The sequence below is a fragment of the Ammospiza caudacuta genome, chromosome 4 (genome assembly GCF_027887145.1).
Source record: "Ammospiza caudacuta isolate bAmmCau1 chromosome 4, bAmmCau1.pri, whole genome shotgun sequence".
In the NCBI taxonomy this organism is placed as follows: Eukaryota; Metazoa; Chordata; class Aves; order Passeriformes; family Passerellidae; genus Ammospiza; species Ammospiza caudacuta.
Genome location: NC_080596.1, coordinates 18,305,692 through 18,320,198, shown reverse-complemented (window position 1 = coordinate 18,320,198; position 14,507 = coordinate 18,305,692). Strand labels below are relative to the sequence as shown.

The following is a 14,507-nucleotide window of genomic DNA, read 5'->3' as shown; positions in this document are numbered from 1 at the left end:
CGCCTGACGTCACGGAAGCGCGCGGGCTCCTGGCGTGAGACGCGGCGTGACGTCACGGGCCGCGCAGCCGCCGTGCCCCTGCCGCCACCGCCGCCGCCGCTGGCCCGCGCTGCCCCGCGCTCCGTCTCGCCCCTCGCTCCGCTGCCGCCGCCGCGGCCCCGCCAGCCGCCACCATGTACGACGCGGACGAAGGTGAGGGGTTTTCCTTTTCTTTCTCCTCACCTTTTCCTGCCGCCCGTCCCGATCAAGGATGGCGCTGTGCGCGCCGGAGCCCGCGGGAGCCGGGAGGGATGCGGCGGCCTCTCCCGATGTACCGGAGGGACCCTGAGCCGGTCCCACCACGGCGGTGATCGGGGCCTAACTCATATTGTGCTTCCCCGCAGATATGCAATATGATGAAGACGACGATGAAATCACGCCCGACCTGTGGCAGGAGGCCTGCTGGATTGTTATCAGGTGAGCTGCTGGGCTGGCTGGCCTTGTCCCTTCAGCGCGGGTGCTCTCGGCCTGGCAGGTGACACCCAGCTTGTGCTGGGAGCTGCAGGCTTGGCCACCCTAAACCCTGTGCTGCGGCACGCTCAGGGCTTTTAGGAGAAACAAAGGGTTATGGGCACGGATTAAGAAGCTCTGCTGACCCCCAGCACACACTTTTTTCAGTGAAGAAAGGGATGGTTTTGGTTCCATATCAACCACTTAGTTTTGCTCTCTAATCTCACTGCTGATGCTGGCGTTAGGAAATCAGTATTGGGTGCTGGTGTTTTCTCCTGAGCATCCAGGATCTGTGTGGCTGGCACAGAGGGGATCCAAGCTAAAAGTTCTCAGTACTATTACTTGGGTTTGGGGGCATGCTTTTAGTTTACTGCCCCTTGGAAAATTAGTTAAGGCAAAGTAATTTACAGGTGTTGTTGGAAACTTGAGCTGGAGCCGCTTTCAGCAAGTTTGTCATCACGTTTGTCTTCCAGTTTAAGGGAAATTTGAGGCCCTCGCCGTGCATGCAGTCGTGGCTCAGCCAAGAGGTGGCAGCAAGTCTGTCACTCCCAAGTGTCTGTGTCCTCAGGCAGGGAGGGAATTGTTAAACGTTTGTGAGGAGCATCTGTGTTTGAAACCCATGCCTTGGGTTAAGTGAATGTGTTTGATTCTGCACTATATTTCATGGCTTTTGTAATTTTGGTAATAATGTACCTTAAGTTTGTTGATGTGCAAAGTACATTAATTAAGTTAAGATTAGTACATTAATTAAGATTTCTTGTTAACCTGCTCTTTTTTTTTTAGCTCCTATTTTGATGAAAAGGGTTTAGTCAGGCAGCAATTGGATTCCTTTGATGAGTTTATTCAGATGTCTGTGCAGAGAATTGTTGAAGATGCTCCACCAATTGATTTGCAAGCTGAAGCCCAGCATGCCTCAGGAGAAGTGGAAGAGCCAGTAAGTGGAGAACCTTGACAGAGATCATGTGTTTTTACAATTCTAAGTCATTTTTCATTTGTTTCATTTGTTTTATTCAACTCCTGTCCTGTTTGAGTTGAGAAGTGACCAAGAACAAGTGGCTGCTGCAGCTCATCTTGTCAGTTCCTCTGCAAAACTGCATGGACAGAGATTCAGTAGAGCAGGCCAAGCAGCCAAGAGCAAGCTGTGTTTTGGTGAGATTTTGGTTTTTCAGCAGCTTTACCATGGCAAGGCTTATGGCTGAAAACCTCTCTCAGCTTTGACTCGAGTTAGGCTCAAGTTAGGTCCAAGTTTTCAAAGTCTGCTGTTGTTAATTTTTTTCCCCTGGCGCCATGTTCCAAAGAGGGCAGATTGTCTCAATTCTGCACCCCATGAAGGCTCCTCTGCAATGAGTGTGCACCTTCTGCAGTGGCTCTGGTGCTTTCACCTGTGTCCCTTTTGTAGTTTGATCCCTGTTCCATAAGTGCAAATGGTGATGAGCCATTGCCTTGCTGTCAGTCCTACCTTGATATTTTCCTCTAGGGATTTAAAGGAACTTTAGGACACCAGAGCATTGTATTTGTTTTATGGTTTTCCTGTTCCTTTGCATTTTTTGCAGGCAAAAAAACTATCCTGTAGAGAATAAATGAGATGTCTTTTGGTTTCTTTGGTAGGCAAACAGTTCATAAACATTTAGCTCACTAATTCTTAGTATTTCTTGTTATTCTGTGTATATTGTGGCAGAATTCTCTACTTGTGCAGTTTTGCAGCTGATGTTTGTGCTGTGCCTGGTCGTTGTTCAGATCACAAGCATTATTTGTGCTGGGCTTCTTTTTGCCCAAAAGCTATTATTTTACTTTCTCAAATCACAAAGCTTAGTGTCTTATTCTCACTTATTAAATGCAGGTTTTTAGGAATAAGTATAGAGATGAGAAAAAAGAAAACTTGCTTTTTCCTTCAGAGTCACTTGCCAGGCAATCTCTCACCACATTTCAGGATGCGGGACTAATTTAAGGAAAATGTGTGTATTGGGAAAATCTTGGTTTTTTTTGTTTCTGTCTCCCTCTGCTTCTCAGTCTCAAATTTTGAAGGCAGTTTAGAGCACACGAGAGGGTTTAGCAACCATTCTCCGAGATAAGAATGGTGGTAAATGTATTCTCCTTAAGATAGCTTTCATGAGAACTTGGAAAACAGAACTAAATGTGGCTGTTGCTGCAAATCCAAGAAAAGGTGTTTCTTCACATAAGGACTGAGATTTTTTTTTTTACTTACAAAACATTTGTCAACAAGGGTCTTCCACCTCCTGTTGTAGGAAGCTTTTGAGCATTTTAGAAATCAGATTGTTTTCCAAGAGCTCAAGTCTTCCTTTGCTTACTTGTCCTATAGAATCTTCCTAGGAATGGTGTTACCCAACTTGCTGTATTTTCATTTATTGGTAGTGGCTGTTCTTCTGCAGTAGCAGTTCTGGTTGCTGATAGAAGAGGTGTTTCTTTCATTACAAGTAAATGTATTTTTGTTTTCCAGCCCCGGTATCTGTTGAAGTTTGAACAAATCTATCTCTCCAAGCCTACCCATTGGGAAAGAGATGGAGCACCCTCACCTATGATGCCAAATGAAGCCAGGCTGAGAAACCTCACGTAAGAGCCAACTCTGTGGTGGATAAACACAAGGAAGAACTGCCTCTGCCTTATTGTTTCATGGCCTTTTGCATAAGAATTGCTGCTTTGTTTAAACTTCCATGTCTAGTTGTTAAATGCAGATAGTGATTTGGTAATAATGCTTAATACACCAGTGAGTGCATTACTCAGGGTTGTGCAGAAAGGTAGTAACTGACAGGTGACACAGGGCTGTTTTTATTCTGTAGGTATTCTGCCCCCTTGTATGTGGATATAACTAAAACAGTTATTAAAGAAGGGGAGGACCAGTTGCAGACCCAGCATCAGAAAACCTTTATAGGAAAGATTCCTATCATGCTGCGTTCCACGTACTGTTTGCTGAATGGCTTAACTGACCGTGATCTCTGTGAGCTGAACGAGTGCCCACTGGATCCTGGGGGCTACTTCATCATCAATGGCTCAGAAAAGGTAAGGGATGCACCTTGCACAGCCATCTGTACAGACACTGGAAGTTCTGTCCCTTGTTCCCATGTGTTTTGCCAGGAGCATAAACACTCTTATTCCAGCGTACCAGAGATACTGTGGGAGCTCCTGATCTTGCAGAAAGATGAGCTTTTAGTCATCTGTTAGGGTTTTCTCAAGCCACCTTTTCTTCTTTGAGGCACATTTCCCATCTTCAATTCTTCCTTCTTTGGTTTTGTGAACTGCTTTGCCTTTTGTGAACTGTTTGCCACTAAGTGCTCTAGGTATTTTTATTTGCTTTTCCAGTATTGCAGAGCAGCATGCATTCTGAAATGAGGCAATTCCTCACTCAGTGTGTCTTCCAGCTTGTTCATAGCTGTACTTTTGCTGATGATTTTGCTGTATTTTTGATGCATTTTGTTTTAAGACTAAGTTCTTGCCTCCAGTACTGTGGAAGCAGCTTCAGAAAATCATATCCACACCCTGTTAGTTCCTCACCTGTGAAACTGACAGTATTTTCTAACTGATAATCTGGGTAAACACAGCAAAGTAACTAGAATTTTATATTTCTTTTTGGGAGAAAAGAATTCTGGCTTTGATTGTTGAGCTGGCATTTGAATTTGCCTGTGTAGTGCATTGGCCTTGGAAAAACAGATAGTGAATTGCTTTCTTTATCATTGTGCAAAATGCACAATGATAAAGAAAGCACAGCACAGCCAGCATGTGTGGTAAGTAACAAAAGACAACAGAGTTCCCTGAGTCTCTTGTTTGGACTATTTCTTCTTAACTAGCTTATATTATGTTTAAATCTGTATTTTTAAAATACAATTGACTTCATGCTGTGCAGTGCTGTTAAAGTTGTGGCACCTAAAGGAATAGTAGAAACAGTGAGTGTTTCTGTATATTGCTTTCAGTATTCTCTTTTGTCAGTTACTTACTGGTGCTCTTGTTTCTCACACAGGTTCTGATTGCTCAGGAGAAGATGGCTACAAACACAGTGTATGTGTTTGCAAAGAAAGATTCAAAATATGCCTACACAGGAGAGTGTAGGTCTTGTCTGGAAAATTCCTCTCGACCAACAAGTACTATATGGGTCAGCATGCTGGCCAGAGGTGGACAGGTATGGCTAGGTGGTAACAACACCAGAGACTGATTTAGGAGCTTTGTTACTGCCCTGTCTCTTTGTGTCATTTGCTTTTGGGATTTTGAGAAGAAATTTCTTCTGAAATTGACAGAGTTGTAAATAAGATAAAAGCAAATGAAAATTTGTTTGTCGTAGGTTATGCTTGTCTCTATGATAAATAATTTGAGGATTGAAATGAAGACTCAATTCGTGGCAGGTTTTAGGGCAAGGCTAAAAACAATTTTTAAATTACTAGACATGAGTTTTTAGAAGATTCAGACAAGCTGTGTCCTGTTTTTTCATGAAGAATAAGTAGAAGAGCAGGGACCCTCTCTTTGCTGATGGCCAAGCCAGTGTTGAGATGTATTTTGCAGACCACATATTAATTCATATTTAATATTTAATTGTGCCATCTGTGAGGGGATATAAGTGCTACTTGTAACTTCAAAAGTTAAATGACAATACTCATTTAGTATTGCCCTCATTTAGAATTGATATTTTGAAGTTTTCCAAGAGCAATTTAAATAGAAGCTTTACAGTATTCTCACTCCTGATGACTGGGGCACTCCTAATTTCCTATGCATCCCACAGCATTTCCTTCTGGAGAAGGGGAGCAGCTACTTGAATAATCACTTGCACAGTGGGTTAGAAAAGCTGAGTTTAAGCCTGACAGAAGGAACACTGAAGGTAGATAGGATTGCTCTTTGCACTGAGGGAGAGGAATTATGCATATGGATGAATGAGTAGTATTTATATTCCTTTGTATCAGCAAAAACCTTACAAGTTTTCACAAGCTTTAAAGCTTGAAATGTTTTTAAAATAAAAACTCATTGCTGGAGTAAGGTTGCAGAGTAGCTCCTTAGCTGGCCTGCTGAAAAGCCATGCTTTCCTGTGGGGCTTGAATAAATATGCTTGTGTTGTATCATCCAAATCCAGAGAGAGACTTTTACTTAAAGGCAGGATGATTTTAGAGACTTTCACTGAAAGGCAGGATGATTTTAGAGACTTTCACTGAAAGGCAAGATGATTTAAGGCTCAGCCCTGCTCTCCCCATCTTTGCAGGGTGCAAAGAAGAGCGCCATCGGTCAGCGCATTGTAGCAACTCTGCCGTACATCAAACAAGAGGTGCCCATCATCATTGTCTTCCGTGCACTCGGCTTTGTGTCCGACAGGGACATTCTGGAGCACATCATCTATGATTTTGAAGACCCAGAAATGATGGAAATGGTAATATATATGAAATTATTTCCTTTTCTCATGTTTGGAGGGTGTCAGTGCAGGCAGTCATCGCTTGAAGTGTTCGTTTTCCTGTTGTAATTTATTTATTATTTTTGTGCCTTCTCTATTAGAAATGTTGAAAGTTCTCTGCCTGAATCTATTGTAATGAGTATACATTAAGGGGACAGAGCACAGTGGAATTTTTTTAGAGTTAATATGTACTTGGAGAGTTAGGGTCTTCTGCTGTTGTTGACTTTAACTGTAAAATCTTGATTATACCTGAAATAGCATTAGACCTAGAATGAACTCAAATGAGAACTATTTTCTGAAGTTTAAACTAGTTTTTGTGTTCTTCCTACATGTTTCATTGCTGTTTTCTAGTGCCAGAAAGACCTGGATCAATAATTAGCAGATCCTGAAAAGAATCATTAACAAACTACTGTGTAGTTTCCTTCAGCCCCAACAGGCACTGGTTGCTACAGGATTTTGTTGTATTTTTCTGCCTTAGGTCAAACCATCTCTGGATGAAGCATTTGTCATTCAGGAGCAAAATGTTGCCCTAAACTTCATTGGCTCAAGAGGTGCCAAGCCAGGTGTCACCAAAGAAAAGAGAATCAAGTATGCCAAAGAAGTCTTGCAGAAAGAAATGCTCCCACATGTTGGTGTCAGTGACTTCTGTGAAACCAAAAAGGCCTATTTTCTAGGGTATGTCACAACTCTGTCTCACAGCTGCAAATGGATACTTTTTACTCATGTATATGATTGGAAGAATGCCTTGAATGGAAATTTGTTTTAACCTGAGTCTTCTGGGTACTCTGTGATAAACCTTGGGGCACTGGTATATTTTTCAGGCTGAGAAAATGCAAATTTTGATAAACTAGGATAAAGATGAGCCTCAAACACATTTTGGATCTTAAGTTAAATATTATGATACTGCTAAATGACTTTTTGATATCCAGTTGCATGGATAACATGGATAAGTAAGATTTAGATAAGTATTGATAAGTGATTGTAATGTAAAGCACTCTTTAAAACCAGTAGCACATTGTCTTGATCACTGCTTACTGATATACAGATGAACTGTAGCATCAGGAAGGAGGTTTGTGATTTTATACCCTATTGCATGTGCTTAAACAGAGCCCATATTACAGTTCAGGGCAGATATTTAGCAGAAGAGGCATGACCATCATGATGTAAATATTTTCTTCTCCCTGTCTTTAGCCTGAACTTTCTGTGGATCATCCACCTCTAAGGATGTGCTGAAGAGGTTTATTTTAGGGCAGTGGTATGCTAAAGATCTATAATGGACTGCTTTTAGGAAAGAGTTCACTGACTTGTCTATGAGAACATGTAATCTTTGTTGTGAATGTCTGCTGTCAGTTTAAAACATGAACTTTCTGATTTGTTTAGGTATATGGTTCATAGACTGTTGCTGGCAGCACTGGGAAGAAGAGAGCTGGATGACAGAGATCATTATGGCAACAAAAGACTGGATCTTGCTGGGCCACTCTTGGCTTTCCTGTTCAGAGGGTAACTAAAACATTTCCTTTCATGGTAGAGGCATTGCCAACTCTGTGCTTCTAAGTCAGACTCATTCTATTGTCAGAGAGCCAGTCTTGAGCAACACAGCTTCTGTCTAATTATGACTTTTTCATGGAGTGGTTGAGTTTGCTATAACAGTAGGTGGCTAGCATTAACTTTTTTTGAAGCATATTTTGTGCATATTTACAAACAGTTGCATTTGCTTTATTCCCCTTTGCCATCTCGCTCTGGTTACAAATTGCTTCTTTTCAGGAGGCCAGTGACATTTTTTTCAAATAGCCCTGAGTAGGCTGAACTGCACATGCTCTGTTTAATCAGATTGCTCAGTGTCTTTCTTCTACAGAATGTTCAAGAATTTGCTGAAGGAAGTAAGAATATATGCACAGAAGTTCATTGACAGAGGGAAAGATTTCAACTTGGAGTTGGCAATTAAAACAAGAATTATTTCGGACGGTTTGAAATATTCATTGGCAACTGGAAACTGGGGTGACCAGAAGAAAGCTCATCAGGCCAGAGCAGGAGTATCTCAGGTACAGTAAGAGCTTTGTCAGGTTTACAGTTCTTATGGTAAAAGAACTGTAAACCTGACAAAAGACCTTGTTCTCATGCAAGAGTTTAACATTGCTTAGCAGCCATGCATGTTGTATGTTAAACAGAAATATTTTTAAAGGAAATTTCCTTAGGTGACACAGATAAAGATCCAAACAGTTGGATCTTCACAGGTCTTTGATTTTTTTGGTCATGGTTTGCTTGCTTTGGCTGTTGCACTCACTGCTAAGGAGTTGGTGTAACTCTTGTAAAGATTTTTTTGTTTGATCATACACTTTTGTGTAAATTCTTAGTCCCAGGGAATCATTCAGGAGGATGGATTTCTTTCCTTTACTTACTTCCAGTGCTTCACAGGCAGTTAAAAAAACTTGAGTGACACCTTATAATATAAAAGTTCTCTATTCCATGGCAAATGATGAGGAGCACTGACTTGATTAGCCCAGGGTCTTGCTGTGGTTAAATCATGCTCTGGGAACTTCTGCCACTACTACACTAGTTGGGAGCTTGACATTCTAGGGGTAGTGTGAGATTAGTGGTGAGCTAAAAAGTGTAGCTAACAAAAATCAAAGCTGTCTTAGTTCTTTTTAAGCACATCATTTCTAGAGGGCATTGATCCTTTGTGCTAGGGTGTCAACTTAACAAGGTGTGACTGACTGAACTCCCTCCTGTGTGCAGGTGTTGAACCGCCTGACTTTTGCATCCACCCTTTCCCACCTGAGACGCCTGAATTCTCCGATTGGGAGAGATGGAAAACTGGCCAAGCCCCGGCAGCTGCACAACACCCTGTGGGGAATGGTTTGCCCTGCTGAGACCCCTGAGGTAATGAAAGCAGGGTTTGTGTACTAACTGCCTCTCCCTCACGGCCATTTTGTAGCCATGGCACTTGTGATGATCCCTTGCACTTTTTTTAATAATGCTGACACAAATATTTAACTTTATTGCTAACTTGGTGGTTGGAACCTTGTTTTGTGTCTGGTTCCTTGAGAAGTTAAGTTGAAATTCTTGAATCTTCTTGATTTGAAAATGCAACTTTGTGTTTCTACTAGGGTCATGCAGTAGGACTTGTGAAGAACTTAGCCCTGATGGCTTACATTTCTGTGGGCTCTCAGCCATCCCCAATTCTGGAGTTCTTGGAAGAGTGGAGTATGGAAAACCTAGAAGAAATATCTCCAGCAGCAATAGCTGAGTACGTAGTAAAACCCTTTAAACAGACTTAAGCTTTATCCTGCACAACACTTCAAGGGTTTGAGGGTTATTTGGTGGGTCGGAATATTTTTAATTATTATTTGTGTTTCCCCTTTTAGTGCTACCAAGATATTTGTTAATGGCTGCTGGGTAGGAATACACAAAGATCCGGAGCAGCTGATGAATACCCTAAGGAAGCTTCGTCGTCAGATGGACATCATTGTGTCAGAGGTAAAAATCTTTCCACCTAGAGTTTGGGTGTCCTTTTGGACAAGAGAGGATAATGCTTTGATACTACTTTGCAAGTTTCAAGTAGCATTATTTGCAAGTCTCTTTCTGAATATACTTCCTGTTGGGTTTGTTTTGTGGGTGTTTTGGGGAGGTTTTTGTATTTGGTGTATTTGATGTTTTTATTATTATTACTATATCCTTGATTATGTATGGTTTGTTGCTTGGTTGTGGGGCTGGTTTTTATAGGGGGGGTTGTTTGTTTCTAAAGAGGATCCAGTTGAAAGACAGAACAGCTGAAAATAATCTTCTGAAACACTCCTGTTTGTAGGAGTGTTACTCTTTTTTCTGTGCTTCTGATAGTGCCTGGAAAGTCTTTGCTTTAGGGAATTTGGTTATCCTGTTTTGTGTTCTGTAGTTCTGATTCCAAGCTGACACTTTGCACTCATGGGGTGCTGCTGTCTTGCCCAGGTGTCGATGATCAGAGATATTCGTGAGCGAGAAATCCGCATCTACACTGATGCAGGCAGAATTTGTCGGCCCCTTTTGATTGTGGAGAAACAGAAGTTGCTGCTGAAGAAAAGGCACATTGACCAACTGAAGGAACGAGAGTATAACAATTACAGGTGAGGGACATTCTTGAAATTCAACTGAAGGTGTCATTTTCCATCTTGGAAGGTGCCACATTCAGGTTGGAGACAGGAATGTTTAAAACTTTGTGCAGCACAAAGATGCTTTCTCTGCCTGGTAGTTTAATCAGTTTTTTTAATCACACTGAGGCAGTGGTAGTAATAATAAGAGAAGTCCTTGTTCCTGTCACTGCTGAAGAGACCCATTTTAGGTGTTAATGGAGTTATTGGTTGTTCAGTTGGCAGGATCTTGTGGCCAGTGGTGTAGTAGAGTACATTGACACCCTGGAAGAAGAGACTGTGATGCTGGCAATGACTCCAGATGACTTGCAAGAGAAAGGTGTGGCATATTGTTCAACATACACACACTGTGAGATTCACCCATCCATGATCCTGGGAGTGTGTGCATCTATCATCCCTTTCCCTGATCACAACCAGGTCAGTGCCCCTCTGCTGACATCCTGCTTTTAAAGCTGCTAGAAAACCCACAGGTGTGTGTGTGTGTAAGGAGCTTTATGTCCATAATTAATGGTCTTCCCTGTGTCTGTTCAGTCTCCCAGGAACACATACCAGTCTGCTATGGGTAAGCAGGCTATGGGAGTCTACATCACCAACTTCCATGTCCGTATGGATACACTGGCACATGTGCTCTATTATCCCCAGAAGCCCCTGGTAACAACACGCTCCATGGAGTACTTGAGGTTCAGAGAGCTGCCAGCAGGTGTGTTGTCAGTTCATGTTCATGGGACAGAAATACTGCTCTTCTGCTTTGTTTCAAACATGTCACAAATAGTGTGTGTAGAGTACCTGAACATTTAGCAAATTCGTGCATTTATAGTTTAAGCGTTAGCTTGTAGCTGGACAACTAGACTGCAGAAAATTTGTTGGTAGTGTTGCAGCTGAAACTACTAGTACCCAAAAAACCCTGCTAAAATCTAACTCAAAAAATGCATTTTCTATATTGATGTTTGATAGGTTTTTCACAAGGGGTCACTCTTGACTCCCTTTTGTACCCAGAGTTGAATTTGCTGATACTGCCTGTTTCTGTGTGTGGGATGTAGAGATTTTATCTGAGAAAGGGCAGAACAGCTTGACTGTAGAGAGTACAGCCTGCTTTGAGTTAAAATAGTGTCTGTCTGGACATGTGTGCATTCTTTCAAAATATTTTCTCTGCATATTGTAGGTATCAACTCGATTGTAGCCATTGCATCATACACAGGCTATAACCAGGAAGACTCTGTCATTATGAACCGTTCTGCTGTTGACAGAGGCTTTTTCAGGTAAGACTATTAAATTTTTTAACTGCTTGGAGTTTAAAGAAGAAGCTATACTGACTTGTCCAGAGGCTCAAGAAAAGTTCATTTTATGCTGGAAGATGCCATTCTCTGAATCTTTCCACTTGAGAAGCATTTTAATTTATTTTTTTTTATGGGGATAGAGGGAGCAACACAGTGAAAATAATGAATGTGTATCTTAGCAAAACACCATGAAACCTCACTGCCCACTTTGTCTTCTTGATCTTCCATTTTGATCTTTATTCTATTTAGGGTCCTTTGTATCACAGTTTAATGAAAAAACATTTGGACTCTTCCCTGGTGTATTTTCATATTAAGTCTTGCCAGTTACCAGAACAATGTTCCAGCATTTTAGCATAGTCTTGTCTTTATTAGTGAGACAGTTGCTACCAGTTAGGATTGGAATGTTCCTCTCCTTAGAAGGAACTGCTGTTGGCACAGCTGGTGGCTGATGTGACTTCATGCATTATAGTATCTGAAAGCACTTTGGTGTGCTGGCAACCGAGGCAGCAAACAAAAAGCCTTAAAGCACCAGAAAGAACCTTATATTAAATTGCAAGTTTTTCACTGCAGCTCAGTTGTACTGAGTGTAGCACTGCAAGGTAGCAGTAGAAGTGTGAAAAGGTTTGCAAAATTGCATGCATAAGGAGGAAAGTAATATGAGAATGATATGCTGAAGATGTGAATAATCATTAGGAGTAATAACTACTTCTGTGGTGTCAAGCAAATACAAAAATATTTGCAGTTCACAAAAAATTAACCTGTTATCTTAGGTACTTAGGCAGTATCTTCAAAGTGGGCATCATAATGCTCTCTGAAACTTCTCTGGGTAGTGGGTTTGTTTTTGTTTTGCCCTCAGTGAAGGTCAGATTAACGGGAAATCAGAGGAAAGGTTGTGCAGCATGTGCTCATTATTTGGATTTGGTTGTCATTAGTAACAGTAGCTATAACAGGTGAAAATGAGATATGGTGGGAAATGGTGCTGGCTTCACTGGAGAAGACTTTATAATTTCATTTCAGGTCTGTGTTCTATCGCTCATACAAAGAGCAGGAGTCTAAGAAAGGGTATGACCAAGAGGAAGTTTTTGAGAAGCCCACACGTGAAACTTGCCAAGGTAAGGTAAAGGAGAGGTTTTAAATTAAGGGCAAGGTAGTGTTGAAATGATTCAGCCTTCATTTTGGGATATATTAATACAGACATTTCTGAATTTTATAGAAATTACTGTATCAGTTGAGATACTTACATTAGATGTTTTAGCAGTTGTCTGAAGCTGCAAGCAGACTTGTTGAATTACTGCAGAACATCAAGAGTCAGTATGTTGAAAAATCTGTGAGCCTACTTTAATGGTTCCTTCTTCCCCCCAAGGTATGAGACACGCAATCTATGACAAACTTGATGATGATGGTTTGATAGCCCCTGGGGTACGTGTGTCTGGGGATGATGTCATCATTGGCAAAACAGTCACACTGCCAGAAAACGAGGATGAGCTGGAAAGCACCAACAGGCGCTTCACCAAGCGAGACTGCAGCACCTTCCTGCGGACCAGCGAGACCGGCATTGTAGATCAGGTCATGGTGACCCTGAACCAGGAAGGGTACAAGTTCTGCAAGATCAGGGTGAGCACTGACATCTGTGCTTTCTGCTGTAATCATCTTTGGTCTATATGTAAGTTACCAACTGCATGTTTTCCTGTGGCTTACAGGTACGTTCTGTAAGAATTCCACAAATTGGAGATAAATTCGCTAGCAGACACGGTCAGAAAGGAACCTGTGGGATCCAGTACAGGCAAGAGGTAGAAATTTACTTTTTCTTCTTCTTCTGGAGATTTTACCTGTGATGATCTTAGCATTCTAATTGTTTTAAGTGAATTGTCTGTGGACTATCTACTCAGGTGCAATATTGACTTAAATGTAGCTAAAATATGTTTTAGAAGGAGACACAGCTGCTTTTTGCATATTTCAATGTCTTTTAAATTCTTTAAAAGACTTAATTTGGATCCAGGCACATACTTTTCCTAAACATGATGTTCTGGGAGGAACTGACTGTGTGTTGCCCTGCTCTAGGATATGCCCTTCACGTGTGAAGGCATCACACCTGACATCATTATCAACCCCCACGCCATCCCTTCCCGAATGACCATTGGTCACTTGATTGAGTGTCTTCAGGGCAAGGTAAGAACAGTCTTCTGCACTGCATGTCTCAGCAATAGGAATTAAAATTTGGTGGGGACTGTTGTATGCTCTGAGCTTTTTTTTTTTTTTTTTGTAAAGATAAACACTATGTAGCAGGTGTTAATTCACTTTAAAATGATTGTTCTCCAGTTATATGATAGCAAAAGGAGGTTTCTTAGGGAAGATGTACAGTCCTGTAAATTTTATCAAAAGGTCAGGTCCTACCTACAGTGTGCTCTCTCATCTGTTGCTTTTGTTCCAGGTATTTTCCCCTGATCTAAAATAAGGCGAGGAGAGGCAAAATTGTTTATAGTGTGTATTTTTTAAAATATGTGGCAGATAAAACACAGTGAGATAGGGTACTACCATTGGCATGGAATCTCAAATTCCAGTATTAAGAGTTACAACTGTTTGAAACAGCTAAATATGGTCTAATCAGTCCTTCAGAAACCTGACAAAGTTTTCCAAATCTCTTCTCTGTAGGTGTCTGCAAACAAGGGAGAAATTGGTGATGCTACACCTTTTAACGATGCTGTCAACGTGCAAAAGATTTCCAACCTTTTATCAGATTATGGCTACCATCTAAGAGGGAATGAGGTATAATCAAATTATCCATCCACTGTCATTTTTTTAATACACCTTTGATGGGTAGTAAGGCTTATGGTTGCATTGACTTCTTCAGGTCCTCTACAATGGCTTCACTGGTCGAAAAATCACATCCCAGATCTTCATTGGTCCTACCTATTACCAGCGCTTGAAGCACATGGTGGATGACAAAATCCATTCTCGTGCACGAGGGCCAATCCAGATCCTTAACAGACAGCCCATGGAAGGCAGATCTCGGTAAGGATCCCTGCTAGATTCTTTGTGGGGTTTTGTTTCACTGTCCAGCTTCTAGCCCTGAACAAATAGTTGGTTCAGCTTTGCAGCTTAATTAGCTCACCCCAAATAGCCACCCATTTTTGCATGTGTTTGGCTTTAGATCTTGTATTGGGTGCAGGTACTAAGGTTTTGGTAGCTGGTGGTACTGCTGGGGTGGCCTCTCTGAGAAAGGACCAGGGATTG

The 14,507-nt window shown here is 41.5% G+C and overlaps 1 protein-coding gene across 2 annotated transcripts in view; it reads left to right on the top strand.

Annotated features, from left to right (window-relative positions):
- Positions 1-83: 83 nt before the first annotated feature.
- Positions 84-14,507, top strand: part of POLR2B (RNA polymerase II subunit B) — a 16,693-nt gene continuing 2,269 nt past the window's right edge. Inside the window, exons 1-23 of one of the 2 annotated variants that reach the window (XM_058804133.1) lie at positions 84-192; positions 384-456; positions 1,273-1,423; positions 2,948-3,060; positions 3,288-3,507; positions 4,463-4,621; positions 5,687-5,851; positions 6,351-6,547; positions 7,253-7,372; positions 7,728-7,914; positions 8,609-8,752; positions 8,980-9,119; positions 9,238-9,349; positions 9,818-9,972; positions 10,215-10,413; positions 10,528-10,696; positions 11,159-11,255; positions 12,291-12,385; positions 12,637-12,887; positions 12,974-13,063; positions 13,335-13,442; positions 13,926-14,039; positions 14,125-14,285. In XM_058804133.1, coding sequence (XP_058660116.1) covers positions 174-192; positions 384-456; positions 1,273-1,423; positions 2,948-3,060; positions 3,288-3,507; positions 4,463-4,621; positions 5,687-5,851; positions 6,351-6,547; positions 7,253-7,372; positions 7,728-7,914; positions 8,609-8,752; positions 8,980-9,119; positions 9,238-9,349; positions 9,818-9,972; positions 10,215-10,413; positions 10,528-10,696; positions 11,159-11,255; positions 12,291-12,385; positions 12,637-12,887; positions 12,974-13,063; positions 13,335-13,442; positions 13,926-14,039; positions 14,125-14,285 — 3,239 coding nt within the window. In that variant the 5' untranslated portion in view covers positions 84-173. Of the gene's footprint in view, positions 193-383; positions 457-1,272; positions 1,639-2,947; positions 3,061-3,287; positions 3,508-4,462; positions 4,622-5,686; positions 5,852-6,350; positions 6,548-7,252; positions 7,373-7,727; positions 7,915-8,608; positions 8,753-8,979; positions 9,120-9,237; positions 9,350-9,817; positions 9,973-10,214; positions 10,414-10,527; positions 10,697-11,158; positions 11,256-12,290; positions 12,386-12,636; positions 12,888-12,973; positions 13,064-13,334; positions 13,443-13,925; positions 14,040-14,124; positions 14,286-14,507 lie in introns of those variants that run through there. The other variant, XM_058804134.1, reaches the window with a different exon arrangement.